The sequence below is a fragment of the Octopus bimaculoides genome, chromosome 1, assembly GCF_001194135.2.
Source record: "Octopus bimaculoides isolate UCB-OBI-ISO-001 chromosome 1, ASM119413v2, whole genome shotgun sequence".
NCBI lineage: Eukaryota > Metazoa > Mollusca > Cephalopoda > Octopoda > Octopodidae > Octopus > Octopus bimaculoides.
This window is the reverse complement of record NC_068981.1, coordinates 79,665,770-79,682,188: the sequence shown is the minus strand read 5'-3', so window position 1 is coordinate 79,682,188 and position 16,419 is coordinate 79,665,770. Positions and strand designations below refer to the sequence as shown.

General features: G+C 33.9%; 1 protein-coding gene across 6 annotated transcripts in view; it reads right to left on the bottom strand.

The window, feature by feature from the left end:
* LOC106877080 (transcriptional adapter 2-beta) overlaps positions 1–16,419 on the bottom strand; it is a 32,469-nt gene that overhangs the window by 15,668 nt on the left and 382 nt on the right. For 2 of the 6 annotated variants that reach the window (XR_008264023.1, XM_014925868.2), the window contains exons 1-9: positions 15,100–16,168; positions 11,564–11,623; positions 6,742–6,839; positions 6,087–6,127; positions 4,352–4,402; positions 2,857–2,910; positions 2,519–2,572; positions 1,373–1,432; positions 738–814 (exon numbers count right to left, since the gene is read on the bottom strand). Coding sequence is in view for 4 of the 6 variants with exons in the window: in XM_014925868.2 (XP_014781354.1) it covers positions 738–814; positions 1,373–1,432; positions 2,519–2,572; positions 2,857–2,910; positions 4,352–4,402; positions 6,087–6,127; positions 6,742–6,839; positions 11,564–11,623; positions 15,100–15,768 (1,164 nt within the window). In the remaining 2 variants the exon portion in view is untranslated. Of the gene's footprint in view, positions 1–737; positions 815–1,372; positions 1,433–2,518; positions 2,573–2,856; positions 2,911–4,351; positions 4,403–6,086; positions 6,128–6,741; positions 6,840–11,563; positions 11,624–11,887; positions 12,610–15,099; positions 16,169–16,419 lie in introns of those variants that run through there. The other 4 variants (XR_008264024.1, XM_052967669.1, XM_052967666.1 and 1 more) reach the window with 4 other exon arrangements.

The following is a 16,419-nucleotide window of genomic DNA, read 5'->3' as shown; positions in this document are numbered from 1 at the left end:
AAATATTATTATGGGTATTAGACAGTTACCCAGAATAACAAATTACTGGAGTGATCAGGAACCTTTTGGCGATGAATATATTTCCAGTATTATGAACGAGTATGATTCGTGAAGCTGAACCAATATTTACATGTGAGAGACACTAGCAGTACCCCAGTACGTGGAGAACTTTCAGACAAAAATTATGCAATGGAATTGATTAAGAACCCTTTCTTTAATTATGTTCCAAATATCACATTAATATGTTGATAAATAAAAAAGTTACAGGTGTTTAATGAGACTAGTCTAAATTCATGATTATTTTAGAATTTAATTGAAACTCATGAGGAGTGTATTTTGGCCAGAAATATAGTAACGAAAGGGTTAAGTCTACTCTGAATGTCACTGTTATAACGACTGAGAATAAACAAGAATTGCGAAAATTAATCAAGTAAGAACTGATTATAAGCAGAGTTTGCTGGAAATAATTGTAGTAGTGGTTGCTACAGCTACTACTGGCAGCAGGGATGAAAATAAATAACCCCACTGCTACCACCGCTATCAACAGTAACAATCTGACATAACCTGCAGTTACACAACAATGTATCGTTCTCTTTTTTTTTTTGAAGCTTCTAACAAGTTGTTGATGCATGAACTATAGGTAATAACAAGCTTCTGCATGATTATCTACACAAGTAACGAGGTGGATTTCTACATAACACAAGACTTAAAAACTTGTTATTAAAAGAAATACTTACAAAATCATCCCTGAAAAGTACATAACGAAGGCTACGTCGCTTGACATGGTTCTTCTCAGCAGGTACCACTCCACAATCTACATGAAAGAATTGGTTGTAAATTAAAATGAATAGTAAGCATCAAAATAACTCTCTTTTATTTGTTTCAGTCATTTGACTGCAGCCATGCTGGAGCACCGCCCTTAGTCGAGCAAACTGACACCAGGACTTATTCTATGTAAGCCTAGTACTTATTCTATCGGTCTCTTTTGCCGAACCGCTAAGTTACGGGGACCTAAACACACCAGCATCGGTTGTAAATCAATGTTGGGGAGACAAACACAGACACACATACACAGATATATACGACGTGCTTCTTTCAGTTTCCATCTACCAAATCCACTCACAAGGCTTTGGTCGGCCCAAGGTGCCACAAAGTGGGACTGAACCCAGAACTATGTCGTTGGTAAGCAAGCTACTTACCACTATGGATTATTATCATAATTAAATAGAAATTAATCAAGTTGGAGGAAAAACATTTTTCTAGGTTAAAGAGATGCGAATTAGTGACACAATTTACTAATAAAATTAAGCAAAAAATATAGTGCTTACACCAGTCACTATACAAAATTTCAATAAACTATAAAATCACCCACCTGGTTCCTCTTTTTTTATAGAATTGTTCAGTACTTTTTTATGATTCACAGAACAAGTTTCTATAAAAGAAAAAAAAAACTTGTTTAAATCTCACATAGAACAGAAAAAAAGACATAACATATTAAGAACATTTTTACAAGAGCACAGCACTACTACTAATAGGCTACAAAAATGCTGGGGAGAGGTAAAGTTAATTGAAACATCCCTAATACATGCCTGGTACTTATTCCTTTGAAGGACAATATTGATCCTAGATAAAAAGGAAATAATGAAATACTGTAGTCTGACACTAAAGTTTTTTGCTATTCCATTCTTGTTTTAAAGAGGGAAGAACTAGGTAAATGTTTAGTATCTCATTAGAAGAGCAAGACAGAATAGAGAAGTGCATCAAAAGAATTTAGATGAGAATGATACTGTTTGCCAGTTCAGAGGAACAGAACGTCTTGTCACCTAGACAGAAGAGACAAGAGGATACAGAAGATAGACAGGTTAGTAGGTATGCTATGTTGCTGAGCAAAGTCTTGCCTGACACTCAGGTGGTATCTTTAAAATATTGACAGAATATTTATGTGTATTGTAACAACTGCATTGGTTTTGATGTACATGTGCATTATATAGAGTTACTATAAGAATGAAGAAAAAAATTGATAAAGGAAAAGAGCAAATTTTCAGAATTAGAAACAAAGTGGACTGATATGGTAATCAGCCTAAAAAGTAATTACAAAATCTTTTCTAATTTCTTTGTGACACGTAAAAGCACCCACTACACTCTCTGAGTGGTTGGCGTTAGGAAGGGCATCCAGCTGTAGAAACTCTGCCAAATTAGATTGGAGCCTGGTGTAGCCATCCGGTTGCACCAGTCCTCAGTCAAATCGTCCAACCCATGCTAGCATGGAAAGCGGACGTTAAACGATGATGATGATGATGATGATGATTAGTATACAGGTATGTGCACTTTCTTCAAGACATGCAGCAATTAATTAAATTTCCATTTAGTTGTGTCCAAAGATATAATTAATAACAATTTTTATTGTGGATTTGACTCACATCCTTAATCTTTGTAAGCCCTAAATGACAGAATCTATTTTGTACTGTACAACCTAAACAACAATAACAGAAGGATTTTAAATGTAAAATATATTTACCAGATTCATTATTGTTATTAGCTGTGTTGTTGAACTTATGATTTGATACTGATTCTGGAAAAATAAACAAACATTTTATTACTAGAATTCTTATTTAATATACACAATATCATGATGATGATGATACACATGTATGAAACAGAAAAAAACAAACAAACTTAGCTTCTAAATAGAAGAAAAGGAAAAAGTAAATGAAAGAATGAGATATAAATCATGTTAGTCAATTTAAATTTCCACTGCAGTAAGAACTAATTTCTAAAATATACTCAATTCTTAATAATGACATAATAAACTTAATTAATTATGATATACTAAGATACTACACAAATGATACAAACCTTCAGTTGAAGGAAGGTCGAGGCCAAAATCACTGCAACAGGGAATTGATACAGCTGTAAAAAAATAATTAGTAAAAGGAAATACAGTTGACAAAATTTAACAGCACAAATTTTTGATAGTTAAAATTTAAGAAAGATATCATCATTACTACTACTAATATCACCTCTATCCCCCAGCACTAGTTTAATATTCATTTTAATAGTGGTATAGGCAAAGTCTTATACCCCCCACCATGAATTTACCTTGCATTCTATTAGACTTGATCAGAAACTAATTTATCCTGTAGACTACCACCAACTAGAACACATCACATTTTTTCTCAACTGTAATGTCTCCCTTGCATATGTACAACAATCAACATTCTAAAATACTGAAAGTAACTTCCTGCCTCACATTGTAAATATAAGTTCAATCCTCAAATCAAACTTAAAATTTCCCAAAAGAGAAGTATTATGCATTCAATTGTTATCAATTTCAATTTAATAAATTTAATCAATTTACTATCATACTGTCACACATACACACAAATCTATTTCAGGATTTAGCTCAGTTTATTTTGGAGGAACATAGCAGCTAAAGTTAAATGCAGGTAGCTTAGTAACATTGATAACTCATAAATTCATTTAATATTGTTGGCACGGAAATAGAATATGTAACACAAAAAGTAGCGGAAATGAAAATTGCTACAGATTATACAGTTCAAATGACAATAAATATAACAGAATAGGAGTTGTCTAATTTAAAACATGCACGTGCTAAATATATCTTCCTTCTTGTTTTGTAGTATCAAAATAATTATTTGCACTGCCATAGAAATTTAATTATTCTTTTGACCAAATTATCAAAAAACTGTTTCCATTTATTCTTGTCTCAATGGCAGTTTTTTGTAATAAAATTTTTTATCATGCGAAGCAGATCGTGCATGAATTATCTCCCCGTACAAGGGTACAACCATAGCGGCTGAAGTGGTCATTAGATCCATCTCCTTCAATAATCATGTATAAAGCACTTAATGGCATATTCTTGTCATGGTCTGAAGGAAATATATTTTTAAAATTTGAAGAAAATTAGGTTTTATGGCAAATTGAATTTTGAGATGGAAAGCCATATGGTACTAGTGATAAACAGTTAAGCTGAAAACTGAATAAGCTGGTTTTTATTGTACCCAGGAAACAATAGCTAGTTATTTTTTTAAAACTACAATAGTTGAGCAAACTATAATAATAGAATATAATTGGAAATAATAGGAATAAGTAGGAGTAAGTAGAAGCTGACTGACTAGAGGGTCTAGAATAAAATAATGTGAAAGGAAATATCATGCTGCTATGTTAGTCACACAACAAAGATGACAATGAGGCATGGAACATGAAATAGAGAAGAGATAAACTTGCTACTATAATATATTTTATGATTATACAGCAGTGTTTGCAATAATATTACTAATACCCATATATAGACAACATTATGTTAAAGAAATTATTTACTCAAAATTACCTTTCCCAATGCTACCAAATAGATAAAATGAAGCATAATGTTCTTGACACTCTGAAAATAATTAAATAAAAAATATATATATATATATATAGATTACTGAAAATATATATGAACTGTAAAACATTACAAGCTAATACAAACTATTAACTTCTATAACAGATTGGAAGTAATGAAGTGATTTAAATATGTTGTATTCAGAGATTTAAGATTTAGTAACATGTTTAATAACAATAGAAGAATTAAGTGTATTAGTATAAGAGGAAAAAAAACTAAAAACAAGGAATCAACAAATGGAAAGATATGGCTAATGATACATACAACATCAATATGGTTATCTTCTAAAACTTGATAGGTTTTAACTTACTTAACACAGCACTCAGAAAATTTCACCAATATTCTATGTTAATATCAAAATAAAACTAAGGTAATGGAATAGAACTAAATTGGTAAAGATGATCTAGCCTTTTGTAAAAGGTTTAGTTTGATGTCTTACGTTTTGGTGTACTACGATGTCAATGGAATTAATAAAAATAAACAACACTAGTAATATTCTGGAGTCAATTTCAATATACAAGTTCATTTCCTAACACACACATACAAAAAAAAGGAGCTTTGTGCTCATAATTTTGATATTAAAAATATTAAGGTAATAAAATATTTTCCTAATTAATTTCACTGTACAAATCAGGTGTAATAAAAAAATGAAAGAAATGAGATGAAGTGAGCCATGTTATTGTCTAGAGACTAAAAGAAAACCATGTGCCAGTATCATGCTCTACAATACATAAACTATTTGCTTCATGATAAAGAAATCAGAAAAAAATACATGATTTGATATTTTAAAATTCTATCTAGACAACTTTCTAGTTTAATATTTTAACTTTTTTGCCTCTCTTCCTCCTTAATGCAAGTCATTACTTTGTTAAGATGTTGAGTTACCAGCTGAAGGGTCATATTTATTACCTGTGCTATCCCTTTGTCCATCTTGCTGTAAACAAGATCCCAAGACAGCATAGTGTACTAGGAAGCAGGAGCATGGATCTATTGAAAAATGGTTTGTAAGTTGGTAGCCCTGGGATTATTCATATATTATAAATGGAGTAGCATCTTACCTAGAGCAAAGGTATCTCTTAATATTTTAATAAATAAAATAAACTGTTGCAGTTCCAAGCATAAACTCTTAGGAAATAATATTATTTTCATAGATTTCTGTAAACTGCTTTTTAAAAATATCAGTCACACACTTACAAAACAGTAAACCTGTTACAATATGCCCTGAGAGACATTTTGTGCAATAAATAACCATATATTGACAAATTGTACAATATACTGCAAAAACAAGACGAGAGCACATCACAAATAAATCATTCTTTTTCTTTGTTCTATGGGCATACACATTCAGTTAATCTTGGAGATATGTTACTGATAAATTCCAAAATTAAAGAAAGCAGTTGTTATTCTGTGACATTGACTCATTCACAATGAGATTCAAAAGTATTGTTCATTATTACTATCTTCACAGTACTATAGTGCCGGCTTTCTCTCTTTCATCTACTGCAGAACACTATAAATGTTAAAACTCGTGGGTAACTGTCATAAGTTTGAGGAGACATAGCTAAAATATGACTTAAGCACAGCTGCCTAGAGTCTACTTAAAAGTAACTTTAACCATTTATAACATGCAGATCAAAGAAATACATATGAATTGAAAGTTTAAATGAAATAATCTGCTTACCTGAGGCATTCCTAGTTTCAACATGGTTAGCAACATCATGCCTGCAATAACAGAAAGGAAAATATATATATTATTCCACAATCATAAAATTCAGTACTTCTTCATTACTCATAGTTTCAATACTTGCACAACCTTATGCTAAAGTTCTACTGGTGCTTGTTATTATTGATGCATTTAGATTTTTTTCTTGAACCAGATCAACTAGTTTTAATCATTATTCAATCAATGTTCTATTGGAAGTCTAGATGAAACTTCCTTATATAATCAGGGTAGTATTTCTTAATTCTGAATGCCCATAACATTTGGATGTTTACTATGATTTCCTACTTCGATACCTTTATGAAATACAGGTAGTGGTTGTAATTGAATTTAAAATCCATGTATTACTCATTTCATTCTTCACAGTCCTTAACCTCTCTATCAAAAGGGAGGCAGTATAGATCCACTTGGATACTTACATCCCCTAACTTTTATACCCTTATGCAATAAAGGCAGTGGCTGTAATTAAATTTAAAATCAATGTATTGCTTACCACTCCATAATTATTATCATTTTCACAGTGAGGGATGGTATGAATAATCCTGGAAACCATTGGTTTAGGGAATATCATCCTAGGATTCAGAATTAGATATAAGAAATAGAAATTGTCACTCACCAATTACCAAATCCATATTGTTCCACAGCATCCAGCAACATAGTTTCTTCAACTAAAGTCCATGGCTTTTGGATGTTGAAAGGCCCAATCATATCACTCTGCAAAAGAAGAAAACTTTTTGTTTTTATCACTGATTAACACTGATAACATTTTCGACCAGATGTTTAAATTCTATTTAGTGCTATTAAGCAAGGCATAGCTCTGCTCGTCCTAGCAAAAAGCAGTTTCCTCTCCTTTACAGCAGACAGACAAGTGATAAAAGACATCTAGTTATATAAACAATTGCTCCTAAAAAAAGTAATTTTGTTTTTTAAAAACGTCTTTGAATTCAAACTTTCAGCTAAATTATACATTCACCAAGATTTCTTTTTTCTCATAATATCCAACAATTCTGAAGAGGGGAAACAAAATTTTATATTACTCTATTATAACTACTCCATTACTTCAACAGTTCCATTCAGTTTATTAATTGTTAACTGGCCAAATTTCAGTTTTAATTACAATCGATGAATGTTTTTAGCAAATCTCTCCATCAATGACTTTAGCAGTTTTTGTTCAATGCAGTCCTTGGTAGGATGGATATTCTCTTTACTTTTTACAACAGAATAACTTTCTTAGTGACAACCAATTTAAAAATATGAATTATCAAAAGCAAAAGATGCATAGTAACAAAAACATAAATACTTCTCTCCTCCTCTATACAGACAATACTCTCAATTTTATTTTACAAGAGTCATTTGTTATTAAAAAATGACACTCTCAAGGCTAGTAGAGATACACATTGATTCTTTATGAGAAATAGTGTTATATGGACTGTTGAATTTGTGTTCGTCTGAAGTCCAGTGTCAATGTGGTTCGTCAGAGTTCATTGTTGTTGTTGTTGCTGCTGCTGTTGCTGTTCAAATTATATTCTCTGGGTTCTGCTGACAACAGCGCGTCTCTCTCTCTCTCTTTCTCTTATTGTATTAGGGCGGGAATTTTAATACAAAAAACAGGTGTGTTATCTGCATCCACGACGGCCCATTCCACTATCAGTCGGATCCAATGTTCGTTGTGTTAATAAACAAAAGTCATGTCCGCCATATCTATTAATGACATTTTACTACGACAGTTACACAAGACAACAACAATGAAACAATGAACTCAGACGAACCACATTGACACAGGACTTCAGGCGAACACAAATCCAACAGTCCATATAACAAATAGTATAACAGGTGCGCAAAAATAAAAGGTATATTGAGTAGATGTGTGGGGAAAGGCAAACCAGCTATGAGCAATGTATCTTTTTTTGAAGATGGTAGTGTGGATTGTAGACTAACAATATAACATCATCATTATTTTTTTTGAAGATGGCAGTGTGTAATCTGTAGACTTGTTAATATACACTAGGTATACAAATACTGCATTTAAATATGTTGACAGTTGCCAAATTTCTTGCTGTTGCCCTACCTAATCATTGAGGATACACACAATATATTTTTGAAATAGAGAGGAAAGAGTGGTTGTGTGGATGTGGGTGTAGTGAGAAAGAAATAATGGTATTGTAGTTGTCGACCATCCAGTCATTTTGTATTGATACTGCCCTATCTAATGAGTCCTTTTGAAGGCAGCAAGGTATGAATTCAAAGGAAATTTGATTGTTAGAGGTTCCCTATTATTTTGTTTACATTTTAAAGTCTTATTATATGAAAAGTGGCTTTGATGGTAAGAAATAATTCTACTGCAGTAGCGGAACAGCATTTCTATGGGGTTGAGAAGCAGTGATACTGTGAGAAAGTTGACACTGTATGAAGACCTAAGCCGGTTTCGTGCACACATTTCTTTTGACTAAAAATATTTTAAAGAAGTACAACATTTACCTAAGCGTGTATTTACTGGCAAAATATACTGATTCCTTAACATTAAATATAATACACAACTGGAAGCATACTTAAAATATAATACACAACTGGAAGCATACTTAAAATAGCAGCCAAATTCTTCCCAAACCATACCTCAATCGTTTTAAATCAAGCAGGATACTTGCATAGTCCAGCATAGACAACACTATACTTTAAACAAAAAACGGGATGAGCACAGTGTTTGTTCAATCATAACAATAGGAAACTGATTTAGTGTAAACCAGTTTCTTGACACTATTATATCATCGTTTTAATATTTACTTTTCCATGCTTGATAAAAAGAAGAGAGTATATTGAGGCATATATATTTTTAATTAGATACCGATAATGGTTTAATGTAAGTGGTGGTAATGAACTGACTAAATCTAATTTATCACGCATAATAAAAATCGCTTATTCTTACTGTAATCAGATTTTTTTTGAAAGAACTGAATAGTATTTCTTTGAAACAAAACAGATTCAAACTAGAGAGACAGAGGCCTAACTTAATGTTAATTTCATGAAATCAAACGTAAGCTTTTGGAGAAGCGAGTCTACAACAGCTAGGTTTTGATTCCTAGTTGTAAACCATATCAGAAGTCACTAATACAATCAAAATCACGCATACTGTCACATAATCCCAGTGAGGTCAAGTGCCTACTTATGTATAAAGGAAGAGAATACGATTATGTATCAGGATACAAGTAATTCCATGACTTCAATATAATCATTTGAAACAGTTATATTCTTCAGTGGTTTAAAACGAATAACAACGGAAAAGTGAAAAAGAACAAGCAAGCTATGAATGGTTTCCTTGTCTACTCGATTCCCTACTCTGCATTTAACCAAACCTATCAATTATTTGAATTACCATTCTCTTAAGATAGACTTCCACAATCTAAGAGGTAGAGTGATCACTAATGGTTGGAAAGAAACAGTATTCAGATTATAACTAAGAAAGAGAAAGAGGGGAGGAGAGGAGAAAAATCCTGCGTTTGATCCAAAGGGCGAGTGTCGCCAACTCATCTTCATTGGAATGTATACAAAATATGCATTATCTATAATTGCGTTTCCAACATATATGCGACGAAAAGGCTGTGTGGTTGATATTGATTAGCTTAGGTGCATAAAAGCTCCGTTTACAGTATTGAATTTTTGCAAAGAGCAATAATGCCGCGTGCGCTCACGTGCAAGGCTATAAATACGATAACGGCAGAAAGCAGCATAAGCAGACATAATATAACGTCCACAGAAAAATCATATTCAAATTGGAACAATGTCGCAGTTCACCATTTGGTGTACACATACAACGCTCGCTGAAAATCTATACACACATACATGCGCACGTTATATATAGCTCTCAACAAGCGATGAGTTCATGGTATATATATATTTTATATATATATACATGTATATATATACCACACGCATACAAATAATTTGAAAATAGAATTGAAGGTAAACGTAAGGCGGGAGACAGAAAGAACGGTACAAGCCACCAGTAAGAGGGAGTAAATGGGAGCAGAGAGAAAGCTGCATTAGAGTAAAAGCAATAGTGAGAGAAAGAGAGAGAGAGGGGAAGTGGGAAGAAAGAGGAGTAGGCGTAGTAGAGTGAAGAGCGGCAATAATAACAGTATATCATATAACGGAAACGTTTTGTTTCATACTCGAGTACATTTTACTTTTGAAATACAGATTTAGACAAAACCATGATAATGATGTGAGCTCTAGAACAGCGCGGAGATTGCACACACACACACGCACGCAAGAAGGGAGAGAGAGAGAGAGAGGAGAGCTGAGTTGAAAATATTTTATAAAATTGTTCAAAAGAGATACGCAGCCCGCTGAAAAACGAATTGCTTCTTGTAAACAATAGAAATAAGACAGGCTGGGAAGAGGATGTGGGAAGGAGGTAAAATTAGTACAAAGGAAATAAAGCTGGGATAAAATACATAAATGCATGAGAGAGAGAAAGTAAAAAGAGCGGAGTACTGGGTATACTTGCGCTAATCGGGTGTAGACATAAATAAGCAAAAAGAGGCGAGGTTAAAGTGGAGGGGGTGAACAGATATAGCAGAGAAGTTGGCCACGAGTAGTAACAACGCAGATATGGTGGAAAGAGAGAAGCTAACGGTAGCAAAAAGAAAGCCGTCGAATTATGAGACTACGCTTCATAGAGTTTTGCGTACGAACGTGTTCATAATTCGTTCTGTATGCGTGTGTTTGTGTAAATGCATGAGTACGCAGCTAGTGCAGGTAGGAACTGGATGTTTATGAGCTGACTAATGCTACAGCCTGATGGTGGTGGTAGTGCGTGAGTGACTAACGGAGAATCATCAGAGAATAAATCTAGATTCTTGACAGCACCACACAGATCAGTTAAAATTATGCTAATGGCGGAAACGTCAAGGTAGTTAGTTGACTTCGACAATATCACCGTGCATTCATATATAACCTCACAAACAATCTATAACAGAAAGCAATCAATAGTCAGAGGGGAAAGCTATCTCAATCTGTCTGCTGGTTTAATGGGTGTATATTGGCAATGGATTAAAGAAGTAATACAGCATCAAATCGCAGAGGCAACACCGAAAATTCTATAGCAGCATAGACCGAGTTTGGAACAGAATAAGAAGAAAAAAAATCCCAGTTATGACCATTTCTAACATGCCATTAAATGTTCTTAGCTAAATTTCAATCAAGAGTTCATCTTTTAGCTCAGGAATGATATTAGTAATGAAAACCAATTACTTCTGTACGGTTTAGTATAAATGAGAACTGCATATGTTGGGATATTAATTTCCTTTGCGTTTCAACGCAATCTTTTAAGTGAATAACAAGTTCCCAATTTGTAGAGCAGTTTCGTGCAATGAATAATAAAAACGAGAAGCACAGACGTTAACAAGGACAGAGGAAGAAATAAAGAGAAGATAACTCACCAATATTCGGTAATTGTGATCCCGGCGATGAGGACCTACTTCAGCACCAAGGGAGAAACACTGTTTCGGAGATATCCAAGAAGATTCCAATGAATGAAACATATTGTAAAAGAGAAAAGAAAACAAAAGATAAGCATGTCAATTATAATACAACAGTCAACTTTATTAAATCCTCCACTTCAAGAAACACCGCAGTGTGCGTTTAGCATTTGGAAGTTTAAATTAGAAAACCTGGCAAATAAATTAACACTAAAGACATGGCTATGCTAAAATAAGAAGGCAATTCTGATTCGTAATCGTGTAAAAATTGCAGTTGTTTCAGACCTGGTACAACAAACCTCTGACTAAAGTCATTCCAACAATGACCACTTCCTACATAATTTTAGATACAGTATATCCAGGACTACACCTCATAGCATCCTTCTTTCTTTAAGACAGCAAATGTTAACTATACAAAGGTCTCCAACCGTGACCGCCATGTATTTATTTTTAGATATAGTATATCCAGGACTAACGCTACATACTGTATCCGTCTTTCTTTTAGACGGGAAGTATTAACAACCATCACTAATTAGTGACATTATACAAAACAAGATCATGTTGCAAAAGCTTCATAACAAAAGCACTTCAACAAGTAGATAAATTTTCTGTATCTGAGATACGCTGTTTAAAAATAGGAGGTTAAACCGGAAGTTAACACAGTATCGGCAAAAGAAACCTGGCTATTATCTGTTGCTCCAGCTGTTACAGTGAATCCTATACTGGAGAACAAAAGGAAACAACAAAGAAACACATTTAAGAAAACTCAAGGAGTTTAGTATTACTGCTAATAAACACTCCAGATCTTATTGTGGACTGGCAAAGCTTATATTTGCATGCATTTTTGGGTTAGACAAAGGTGATAGAGTTCAAGTTCACACAATGCAAACATGTCTAATTTTAGCTGCGTGACTGATAATTATCAACATAGCCCCGCCTACACTCTAACCAGTGATAAAGTAAATAAAAGAAGCGATCAGAACACTCCAAGTTTTACTCTTAAGGTTTACAAACCAGTTTATCCCGTACAGGATAACTAAAATTCGACAAGACAAGCGGTGGCCTACATTGGCAGGAGTTGGGGAAGGAAAACTTAACATTGCAAGCACTGCTTAATTTTCCCCCGATAAAGAGAAATGCCTAAAATAATTAGACTTCCTCTCTCCCTACAGCACACCGAAATGTCCCATTTTATATATTTTATCTGCAACTGATCAGCAGTTCAAACGCTCTATATTAATAATACACTCGACGCCAGACTCTTTTTCTCACACGATATGTAACTATGAGTCAACTGTGTATACGTTTATTCCGCTAGTCATAGAGAACAATCGCTTCAGTTCAACTATTACAAAGAGTGAATCTGACACTATACTGTTCCCTAGTAATTACCATTGAGCATTAAGTGTTGGTTGAGTTCAGGTTAGTGTGTAGAGCGGGGTTGGAAAGAAGGCTTCCTATTCATATTACTAGCTAATAGAGTATCAGGTTAGCTTTCATTCAAATCTTAGGTTCAAAAGAAAATTATAAAACCTTTATACGAACTCATACAACCCCCATATTGGTAATGTAATATTAGGAAGAAAAACAACCATATTTATAAAACCATACTGGCATGAAACGGAACAAAATACAGCAAAAGTGTGTGTATATGTGTATGCATGTGTGCGTATATATATGTGCATATATATATATATATATATATATATATATATATATATATATATATATATACATATATATATATATATATATATACACATATACATGAAATTAAGGATTCCCCCCTCTCAACATTGACTCCATAAGGTAGGGACGGCGGAGGCGGAAGAGAATTGAGACGTGTTGAGTGAATCATAGACGGAATAGAAAGAAGAGAAAAACTCAACGACAAAAAAAAAGCCAAATGAATAACGAGCTAAAAGCAATAGAGCAGTAACTAATGTCTTACCAACGAAACATTTAGCTACAAGCAAGAGATAGAACAGGATAATCAGCAGCCATCACAGATATAACAAGAATATACTTCAAACTAAATGAAATGGAGGTGAAAGTAGTCCTAGCATTTTACACAGCATATATACACACACACACAATATAAAAAGGATGTGGGGAAATAATAATGAGCATGCCATATAAAAAAAAAGCATCTACAAAGAGGTAACTCTTTTGGAGAAAAAATATCTTAACACTGAAACAGCAACTTTATCTAGACCTAGTGGAGTTTTTATAGCACACTTGATTATATGGGTGGGATTCGGTTATAAAAATGCCTGTGTATATATAAAATATGCACATGAAAGCGTACAGGTTTTTTACAATTCATAACACATAGGTGAGTTTGTATGAGTGAATGTGTGTGTGCGGAAGAAAGACTGGGTCGTTGTGTTTGTGAATAGCCATAGATTATACCATTTATAAATTTAATTAAAAAAAAAATACCAGATCAACATGATATAATTACTAATTTTAAAAATATTTCAAATCTCTAAGGCCATGGACAAGATTATAACCACAACTGCTCAGACCACCCTATACTTTATAATGAGATAAAAAGAGTGAGACATAAAAGAATGGGCGTGCTGCAGAAAGGATATGGAGGTTTCCCTCCCATCGGAAAATATTAAAGCTTATGCCTCCATTTTCATATCAAAAGAGGTCTCAGAAGTGGAGCAGAAACGTCAGCAGGGAAGAGAAATCTGAATGTAGAAGCCATTTGTTTGCATCGCTTATAGAAGCTACATAAACAGAAGGAGAAAGAGAGAGAGAAGGAGAAAGAGAGAGAGAGAAGGAGAGAGAGAGAGAGAGAGAGAGAGACGGGGGATAGAAGAGGGAATGAATAGATAGAGTGAGTAGCAGAGTATTGAAGGTAAACAGAGAGAGGTGGTAAGAGAGAAGTAGGAAAGGGAAGCAAGTCTTTCTATTAGGAATATAAATAAGAATGATCAGAAATAAAATAGCCTGCAAATATATATTTTGGAGATCGCATACAATTTTTTTTCAGACGCATCAATACTTATATATAGTAGTTCTATTGGCTTAGTATAAAACAATGGAAGACATGCAGTTTTAAGATAGAAAGTCCAGGTTGATAATAATGTAAACAGTGAATGAGTAACTTGCAAGAGATAATTGGGGAATGATGTCGATTTCACATTATACTGAATAATAAAAGCTAGCCACCCGACGAACCAATGCAAATAATATTCATATTCAATGGAGGTTTGAAAGCAGTTTCATAGCACCATACAAGTGTGAGCTGTGCTATATATATATATAACTACATAAGTGTTAATTGCATGGTGTGCAGATCGTGCAGTTGCATATGCATATGCATATATATAATGTAAGTATGTAGTTGTGTATACATGTACGTATATAATCGAGCATGCATATACAGAATAAAGCAGCAAGATGTAAACATGAAATGCAATGATAAAAGGCAAAACCGAATGGATCGGGTTGTCGGAATCAATGGTGGAAGTGTAAGTACTTGCCTGTAAACAAAGATCTATCTCGATACACTGATCGCATTGTATGGCGAAGCCGACGATGTCACATTGACAACAACAACAGGACCGGCTTCTCACCATGGCAGAACGCTTCTTTTGATAACATTGATTCGCAGACGTACGGATCTGCTGTTCCTTTTTACTTTCTCCAGAATGACAGCCAAGAGAAGGGTCAGAACCGCCACGACCAAGGCAAAGCCGTCTCCGACGACGACGAGTTGAAGGTGGTGAAGAAGGGACCCCGAATGCTGGTGTGGATGGTGTTGATATTGTTGTTGTTGTTGTAGCAGTAGTAGTAATAGTAGTAGGGACGGCTCTGGGACTGTTGTTACTGGTCGGTGTAATAACAACTTGGCCGCCGGAGCTGAGCAAACAACAGCGATTGTAATGACAGTACTTCGTCGTTTTGTCGTCGTCGTTGTCGTCGTCTTGTTTCGGACGAACTGAGCGGCATTGAGACGAAGTCGAGGAAGAACGGGTATTGGCAGCATAGCAATTCATTCGCACACTTTCTTCGCCATCTTTTGTTTGGCTGGTAGTGACGTCAGTATTACCCATGATACACTTGGAGACAACTGGCAGTTTTCCATTAAAGCTTTCTTCACGCCGATAGAAAACTCGAATAAAATACTTCGTGAATGTTTTTGTACGCATTTATATTTATAAATATATATATGTCTATGTTTGTCACACTCTTTGCATAGACACATAAATACGATCGGTGTAGATATTCCAGAAATGTGTCACATAATGAACATTCCGTTGAAAAACATCCATACGGCAACACCATTTAAGTCGATTGTATAAAATTTCTCAAATACTTAAAACTCCTTTTACTTCCATTTATAAAAGTTGTTGACTGTTATGTTACACTGTTTAAAAATCCCGAATAATTCCGTGTAAATGTAAAACAATAAACGGTAGACAAAAGATTTTCATTGTTATCTGTTTTCACAAGTAGAGCAAAGCGCGAAGTTCCTTCGAGGGAGAGTAGAATAGCGTATCTCCTCACACAACGGCGAGGGAGCTGTATCTGTTACACGGCTTGACATGAATAACTAGCTTCGCGGGGACAGGTTACCTTTTAAATATAGTCCATGTTGAATACTATACATATATGTATATGTATATATTTGTGTGTGTGTGTATGTGTGCCTATATATATATATATGTATATATACATATACATATAGACATATATATACTGTATATATATATGTGTGTATATAACTATATACATGTGTATGTATGTATGTATGTATATATATATATATAAATATACATATATGTATATGTCTTTATATA